This window comes from Apteryx rowi, unplaced genomic scaffold (assembly GCF_003343035.1).
Source record: "Apteryx rowi isolate R43461 unplaced genomic scaffold, aptRow1 scaffold_853, whole genome shotgun sequence".
NCBI lineage: Eukaryota > Metazoa > Chordata > Aves > Apterygiformes > Apterygidae > Apteryx > Apteryx rowi.
This window is the reverse complement of record NW_020451153.1, coordinates 267,839-276,408: the sequence shown is the minus strand read 5'-3', so window position 1 is coordinate 276,408 and position 8,570 is coordinate 267,839. Positions and strand designations below refer to the sequence as shown.

The following is an 8,570-nucleotide window of genomic DNA, read 5'->3' as shown; positions in this document are numbered from 1 at the left end:
TGGCTGGAGGGCTCACTTGTTTCAGGTCTGAAGGAGGGTTCATGATTCTGCCTGTGCGATGGTTTTGATTACACCAGTCTTGTTTCATTTATTGACTTAAAACTGGTGTGAAAGACCAAAGAGGCTGGGAGGAGGGGATCATTTGCCTAAGGTGGAAATGAGGAGGTGACAGCTTCAAGATGCAAAAAGCATAAGTTTCTGTGTTCAGCACTTCAAAATATCTTCAGACTTTGTTCAGAGTTTCCATGACAGGCCTCTAGTTCTTCATAGACTCACAGAACCATGTAGGTGGGAAGGGACCTCTGGAGGTCTCTGGTCCAACTCCCTACTCACAGCAGGGCTGACTCCAAAGCTAGATCAGGTTGCTCTGTTGTTTTATATGTATAAGAAAGATTTTATTCAGCCAACACTGAAATTATCTGTCTCCTCTCATGCTTATCCTTTACAGCTCAGCACCACATCCAGACCTCTCTTCTTCAAGAGAAAAAATACCGCTGTGCCTGCAATGGTCACTAAAACAGGAGCAGGGAGGGACCTCAAGCACTGGGCACTGTCTGCTCACAGCCTCCCTGCCAGCCAGCTCCTGGCTGTGGTCCTGACCTGGTACAAGGAAGCCTTGGTGCAGCCCAGGGCACAGTGCTCACCAGGAACCACTCCTGGCAATTGGTATGCACCAGGCTGCCCCCAATTTGGCTTCTCTTACAGTCCTCCAGCACTATCCCAGCAGACATTGCATCCAAACATAGCATTGCTTCCTGCTATACCCCAGACCATGAAACACAGACCTTCAGCTTCAGGCTATGAGCTCACCACTCCAGTGGGTCCATGGCCCAACCATCACATTGTTTCAGGTGCTTTGAACTGAAAAACACAGTCAAAAAATATTAGGGCTATGGGGACACCTCACTCAAATCCAAACACCATATAGCATGTATGCAGCCAGTCTATGTCACAGGACTCAGGGCAAGAAATTACTCCTTGGCGCTATCTCACTGAACAACATGCACCTGCCCTATATCATCTGGGGTACAGCCAGAGACCATCAAACACCCCAGCCCTTCCCTGCAAGGACCTGTCCCTGAAGCTGTGTGTTGATCCCTGCCAGGGAGAGAATTACTCACTTTGAGCTATGACAGGAATCCAGCTAAGACCTGGTAAGCTGCTCTACCCGCTTTGCCATGCACTGGCATCTATTTGCTCTTCTAAACCATACAAAAGGGCCATCAGAAGCAGAAATTGTCAGTCTAGAGGAAACTCTAGCAGAGCCTGCAAGTGTGTGACTGTGCCACCTCCACAATCCTCTTAAAGCAAGCAGCCCTGGAGGAAAACTAGGAAGGAGGGAATCTTTGACACTGCTCTGTTGGCAGGACTAGAGCTGCTGGAAGCTTGGAATAAGTTCCATTGGGAGCAAGGAAGGAACAATGAACACCAAGCACCTCCTTGAAGGCTATAACAATACTGTGATAAGGGCAAGAAAGTTACTTAGGAAAGCCCTCCTAATGCACAAAGCCTCTCTCAGATGAAACCAGAGGACTTTGTTGCAGGCTTATTGAAAACTAAGGTCTGGTCTGTAGACACACTTGTCCCAGTTGTAAGACTTGATGAAAAGACAGTTAAGTTCAGCTGGGACACACTCCTGCGCAGTCTATTGCTGTTTAAGCCCAGCATGCACTGATTTCTAGTGTAACTTTTGGCAAAACTGATAGCATTGAGGGAGTTCTACCACCAGCTGATGAGGTTAACTGATTGTCGCAGGAATTAAATGAAGTAAGTGAAGGATTAGCACAGAGTCAAGAAATGTGAATAAGGCCCTTGAATGGTATCATTACTGCTGAGGAATCACTGGAGAAGATGGGCGTTGTGCAAACCAAGCGCATAGGCAGGCTTGAGATGAAGTGCAGAGCCCTGTATCCTCAACTTTTCCTGGAAATCTATGCAACTTCTTGCTGTGATAGACTTGGCAGCTAAAATAGCACCAGATGTAGCATGCATCTTTGCAGATCTGAGGAAAGGGAAGAAACTGTGCAGTTTCTCATTATGTTATCTTTAACGCTCACCTCAAGTCAGTGATGATATCCTGCAGGTCACTGAGATGATCAAACACCAAAGCAGATTTTCTTTCAACTATCCTATCCATAGATAGTGACAAAGGAATAAGGTGGAAGAACTAGTAGAAGCTCTGGAGTCAAGGACTCCACAGAGACACATGGAACCCAACTGGCAGCCCTTGAGCACTTCCCTCCATCCTACAGCATTTCCCTCAGAGAGAATGAGGAATGGCTGTTCATACAGTTAGTGCTGCCATATCATCTGCTCCCTCACATACTTCTGTATGTCCAGATGAATAGAACCAGACGTACTGCTGTTGTATCCATACAGAAAGCAGAGATGGAGTCATCTCTCCATACCTCATGTGCAATTACACACTTCACTACTCATTGCCAGCACTGCTGCATCGCTGCAGTCATGGTGGGGAAGAGGCATGAAAACTGGAATCAGCCGCTGCAGAACTTAGACCATCCTCTACAGATTTATCTTCAATACAGCACAGTAAAAGATGACTGGCCAGCGGAAAGTTCAGGGGAATTCTGAAGACTCGGTCCAGTATGAAAATATTTTGAAATGAACAGAGACTAAAATCTATCAAGGGAAAATGGAGCAATAGCAGGAATATAAAATTGCAAAAGTGCAGTTAAAATATACAAACAGATTGAACTGGCTCACTTGTCACTGTGCCCAAGGCGAGGGGGAGCACAGAGAGGCATTTCAAGTCAATCTGATGCACAGCTACCTGCAATACTGGTCACTGGGAGGAGACCCCAAATAGCCGTGATCCAAGTGCCAAGAGAGCTTTCTGGAAGCAGGACAGGGTCACAGTGAACATGGCCTCCAGCTGACACTGGGCAACAGTGAAAGGAAATGGCTGCAACAGCTTCACAACAAAGGACCAACTGCAGCACCAAACACGTGGCTCCAGCTGGAGACGGGATGTCCCTCCCAGCTGGAGGAGCCTGTCTGAGCCAGACCCAGCCTTGCCTGGAGGAGAAAGGCCCAAATCTGTTCCCTACGACTGAGCTGGGAAGAAACGAAGGGGCTGAGACAGGAGCACCAGGACTGCAGTGACCCCTGTGCTGAGACAGGCCCAGACCCAGTAGAGACTCTACAAGCAAATGGGTGCCAGGGGCAGCAGTGCACCCACACCCTGCAGTGCAGAGAGAACCCACCAGGCAGGCATGTGCATCCCAGAGATGTTTGTAGGTGAGAAGGGGCTTGCCAGTAGCTGTGCCATTTGCACCAAGCTTGTGTCCCTCTGCTCCCTGGGGTCAGCCACAAAGCAGGGCAGAGAATGCCTCAGCCAGAGGTGGTCATTTGGAGAAAAATAAACGATTGACACTTTCCATTTACAGAGGTCAGCAACTGTGCTTCAAGTATCTGATCTGTTGCTGTAGTTGAACAGACACAAAGCCACTGATGCTAAGACAAAAAGACCTTATTTACAGCTCCCAGTCTTGGTAGCTCATTATTTGATTTTCAGAATAAAGTTAAAAAAGGAAGAAAAACCAATAGCTACTTCAAAGATCTCCAAAGATAAAACGCAAATGTTTGACAGATCTCTCCCAGGCAGCTGGTGGGACAAAGAACTGAAGCTCTTGCTTCTTAAAACACCTTCCTGTTGTTCTGCATGACTGATACTACACGGGTTACACTTGATGTGAGTTAGAGCAAGTAGGCTGCAGAATAGCATAAAGTTAGAGCAGTCCTTGCCTATGTCCACTAGTCACAGATTAGGTTCCCTTTCTGAACCTCTAACATCTGGTGCAGAGGTCTGGTTTTGAGAGCTTCACAATAAGCCTGGAGTTTTATCTCATGTTTGTGGCACGTCCTCATTGTAAATGCCTGGCAGATGGAGCAATGCAAGAGGGAGGGAACAGAATCCATGTACACTGGTCTCCAATATGCAGGGGCAATTCAAATAATTAACACAGGTTTTTTGACTAAACTTAGGTTCCTCTTTTCACCAGCTGCTGGTCAGGCCGACATATACTCTATTGTTTTTGTGCAAATTGACTTTTCCTCATCAGATCAAGACATAACCTAAGACTTATAGACACACCTTTCCACATGAGCTGTTTGAAATATTTTTAAATGCTTTTATTTACAGTGCTAGTTGAAAACAATATATATATTTATAACTATCATCCTCGTGATGTTTGTGCCATAGAAAATGCTGTGGCTGTATTGCCTTTAATTTACAAAAAAATGGTCACAAGAGAATCTGAAGGGAAAAATGGAAATCAAAGTTTGGTCCTCAATTGTTTATCTCTTGATTTGTTTTTAAAAAGCCTCCAAATTAAAAAAATATGCAGTTCAGATGAAATTCATATATAAAACCAACCTTTATCTTCTGAAAAAATTCACGAGGGCCAGCTTGCTGTTTGTCGTGTAAACTTAAAAAAAAGGTTAAAATAAATTCTGTCTCTGTGTGTGGTTTAATAGAAACATTATTTGCTTGTAATATTCTTTTTCTTTGTCTCTCAGGGTTCAACGGGAAAGAAGATGATAGGAGGCCTAGGACTGGAAAATGCACCATGAGATCTGTGCCCACAGCCTCCTGAATCCAGGGAGGATATTTGACAGCAGGTCTGAGAAGCAGAAGCCAGTAAGAATCTCAATCATATTCGTGAAAAGAGAGGGCAAGTGAAAAAGAATGAGACATGTTTGCCATGTGAAGGGTTAGGCATATGGGCCTGGTAAGGTTACTTACTGGGAGACAGGAAAAGATGAGATTCTTGAGGGAAAAGGATCATTTGTAAGTGGGGCACAGTTGAAAGGATGTGAGAGACTGGAATAATTTCAGCTGGGGAATGTTGTAGATGGGCTAGATCTTCAGGTGGGAAGGAAACTGCTGTCTTCCCTGTCTGAGAGCATTTCTAATCTTTCCTCATCTGAGACTGTGTGAAGCCAGAGGCTAATGGACAGTGCAAGCATGGGCTGGAATGGAGGAGGAGAGATGGACGGAATAGAAAAGATGGGAAGGGAGGACTCAAGCTGAAGATCCGTTTTCTGTCTTCTGTCTCTTTGGATCCACTTCATCCTATATAGGAGAAAGAGAAGGAAAAAGGTGTTACCATCAAGCAGTCACCACACCAAGGCACATATTTTCTCCATGAGATTCTTACTGCTGCTCTTTCCTCCACATGGAAATATTTGTTTGGCCTACCCTAAATCCACTCTTCTTTACAGCATCTTTGAGTGCCTGACACTCAGCTGTTCTGTTAATGGTAATGGTTAAGATGTGCACAGCTCCACTTGTAGGGATACCTGCTGTGTTACTTTCAGCAGATATATAAGCCCAGACTCACACCACCTCAGACAGACCCCGAGATCAACCTTAAAAGTCCATTTGGCATCCAGCTTCTGACCTGAAGCATGGAAATCACTGTTCTTTGAGGGATCATCACCCAACACAATTTAAAGCACCTTGACTGCCGGGGGGAAGGACCTGGATCAGTTCCACAAAGGGTCTATGAGGTTTTGTTATCCCCTTGCCACATCAGATTTCTTGACCCAGTGAAGCAGCAATGAGACCTGAGGCTGATTTGAGATGCTCAGCAATGGCATCCACATGGATTTCAAGTCACAACAGGTAGCCTAGTTCCTTCTCACTGTCATTACCCCCAGACTATCACGCACCTCTTCTTCCTCTGCAGATCGTTTTTCTGCATGTCCATCCTGCTCTTGCCCATTCTCATCTCCATCTAAGCACAAACAAAAGAGGAAATCACAAGTTAATTGAGGCAGCTTTTAGGCAAATCTAATCTCAGTAAGAGGGCTCGGAGGAGGACTTCGTCTCTATGATCTTTCATACTCCCACAGTCTGATTCCTCCCATTTCCCCCAAGCTGATCATTCCCACCTTCATCCTCATCACCACCTTCATCTTCATCCACATCATCAGGATTCTCTTCCTCATCCTCTTCGGCTCCATTTTCCTCATCCTGAGTAAAACAAATTGGCCAGAGCAGAAATTAGCATCAGGTTGATATTCCCATGCTGTCTTTGCACAAGTATAATCCCCATAGCTCCAGCTATTTCAGACTCCAGTGTCAGATGCACATCAAGTAAGTGACCTCTGCACTGTTATTCAGACCCTGTCACATCCACCATCCCAACTGTCTCACACAGCTGAAACCCTCCTCCCAGCCTGCATCCCTTACAAAACCAACCCTTCCAAACCCTTCCCACCAGCCCTAGCCTCCCTGACTTCCACAAGTTTAAATTCCAACAAACTGCTGAAATCCCTTCTCAACAATCAGAGCATCTCTCTGGTTACCCATGTGACTTAGCCTGTGCTTGTAACACACCTGCTTCCAGATTCCTTCTGACCTTCGACAATCTGTATCTCCTCACTGTTACTCCCTCCATCTCCCTCACCTTGTACCCCTTATGGACCTCAGAGTACTCTCAGTACTATGTTCCCAATGCCACCTCCTCCTAACTCCTACCAGACCTTGTCTTCATGCACCTCTGATCTTTCTTCCCACTGGGCCACACTGGCTATGTTGCCTAAATCTTTCAAGGCTCATTCTCCACATTTATCCTATTGCTCGTTCTTCATTTGCCCTTCTCCCTTATGAGCTCCACTGGCCTCCCCTCTCTTTTTAATTAATCTCCCATATTCCCTTCATATTCACGACCTGAGGTTCCCAGGCTAGCCACCCCTTATAAAATCCTCCCAGACTCCTCTAAATGTATGCCCCACAGAAGGGCTATACTGGGCCTCACCTCTACTATCTCCTTCTTCTTTTCTTTGTGGACTGTTTTCTCCTCTAGTTTTTCCTTCTTTTCTTTCATTTCCTATACGCAAGATGAGAAAAATCATTCCAGTGGTCAGTGGCAAGAAACAAAAAAGATTGGAACGCTTAGTTTTAAATAAAGGGGGTTTAGAAAGGAGATACAAAATACTGATGAGGACAGAAAACATAAATTAGGCAGTAAATCTGGCCTCCCAGTTCCGCAGAAGAGCAGTCAATGACATAGAAAAGCTGCAAATACATGTCGGAATTACTTTTATTCAGAAAAAAAATGAGAAAATCTTAAGTTATATGAAACAGGGAAGTTTTTCCCTCAAACACAGGCTCTGGCCTGAGGCTGGAGCCAACGAGCAGTGGAGGCATAAGCCTGCCCTCCCACCAGCCTTACCCCCACCGCCCACTAGGGGCTCCGCGTGCTCGGCCTCCCCAACGGCCGCTGCCCGCCACAGGGCACGAACCCAACAGGCCAGTGGCCCAGGCCGCACCCCGCCCGCGGCCCGCAGCCGCCCAGCACTGGGGCAGCGCCCCAGCCCCATGGCCTCCCGCCTCGCCGGAGGGTGTTTTGGAGTGGTTACAGTGTCCTTTCTTGCCGCGGTCAGGGTCACGTAAAAGTTCTCTGAATTTCCTGCCGCATAACAGACGCACACTCGGCTTGTCTGAACCGCGCCTAAAGCTACTGGATTCCAGTGCCTGCAGCAAGGGGACTCCAAGCCTTCTGGCACGGTAACTTCCCAGCCTCCGACACCCTCCAGAGTTTGCAGTGGTTTCTAAGCTCTGCCTAAAGAGGTCAAGCTCTGGGGGGCACTCAGAGGCCTCAGTCTCCCAGCCTCATTGAAGCTGTAACTGATTAGAACTATTTGTAAGTGCGCGAAGGGCATGACAAGCTGACCAGGACTGTTTAGGCTGGAAGGGAAGAGGACAGAGACTGGATTTAGGGGCTCCCAAGCCATCCCTTCCAGTTTAGGAGCTTGGCACCTCTCAGCTGGGACACTGAATGGGAGTACTTGCATGCCGAGGAACCCTGTGGCAATGACCAAAGAAAGAAATCTCGCCCTAAGTAGCACAGGAGCCTCAGGGGGTCTCCCTGAACAACTCCCGTTTCTACAGTGCAAAGTGTTTCTGGAGAAGACAACACAGAGGATCAGCCACAGAGGATCAGCCGTAGCCCTGACATTTACCCCATGCTCCCTGTTGCCACAAGGGATTTGAGTAGAAGACTCTCTTATTCGGGCTGCTAAGTAGTAAAAAAACACAAAGCCACATGGCACGTGTTATTTAGGATCTTTGTCATTCATCCTTCCCACTCCTTTTCGGGAGGTGAGCGTCTGCCTAAGCTTGCAATGAGCACAAGGAACTACAGCCACTCTTTGATCCTCGCAGCAGCTGAACTTCCGGTGGCTTTCTAGTCTTTTACGATTTGGGGCTTTTCTTTGTCCAAATGCAGTAACAACTTAGGTCTGCCCGAGGATCGTTAAGTCACCGCGGTCGCATTTGTTCCCTCCACACTCCCGGCCCAGCCCTGCCCCCATCCCTCCTGTCCGCGCTCTTCCCCGCTCATTTCTCCGCTCAACTCCATTAACCTTTCCTAGCAGATCTGCCAAAACTGCCGCTCGGGACGCAAAGAAGCCTCCGAGGGGGCAACTCCTGCCCCTGACGAGAGCCCTGGCGCCGCTGACGCCAGCGCGGGGGGCAGAGGGAGGGTCCGCCCGGCTGCTCCTTCGCCTACATTTGGGATCGTTCGCCTGTGACTTCCCCC

The 8,570-nt window shown here is 47.4% G+C and overlaps 1 protein-coding gene across 1 annotated transcript; it reads right to left on the bottom strand.

Annotated features, from left to right (window-relative positions):
- Nucleotides 1-4,128: 4,128 nt before the first annotated feature.
- On the bottom strand, nucleotides 4,129-6,827 carry LOC112977657. Its single transcript, XM_026090211.1, has 4 exons — nucleotides 6,786-6,827; nucleotides 5,917-5,998; nucleotides 5,695-5,759; nucleotides 4,129-5,095 (listed from the first exon to the last, which is right to left on the bottom strand). Exons 2-4 carry the CDS (start codon nucleotides 5,995-5,997, stop codon nucleotides 4,888-4,890), a joined length of 354 nt encoding a protein of 117 aa, XP_025945996.1. The 5' UTR covers nucleotide 5,998; nucleotides 6,786-6,827; the 3' UTR covers nucleotides 4,129-4,887.
- Between the last annotated feature and the right edge of the window lie 1,743 nt (nucleotides 6,828-8,570).

Excerpts from the sequence above, each read along its gene's own strand:
- LOC112977657 (XM_026090211.1), bottom strand. The coding sequence starts at position 5,997 with ATGAGGAAAATGGAGCCGAAGAGGATGAGGAAGAGAATCCTGATGATG. Across the intron at positions 5,760-5,916 it reads AGGTGGTGATGAGGATGAAG|ATGGAGATGAGAATGGGCAA; the intron begins GTGGGAATGATC and ends GTTTGTGCTTAG. Across the intron at positions 5,096-5,694 it reads GATCTGCAGAGGAAGAAGAG|GATGAAGTGGATCCAAAGAG; the intron begins GTGCGTGATAGT and ends TCTCCTATATAG.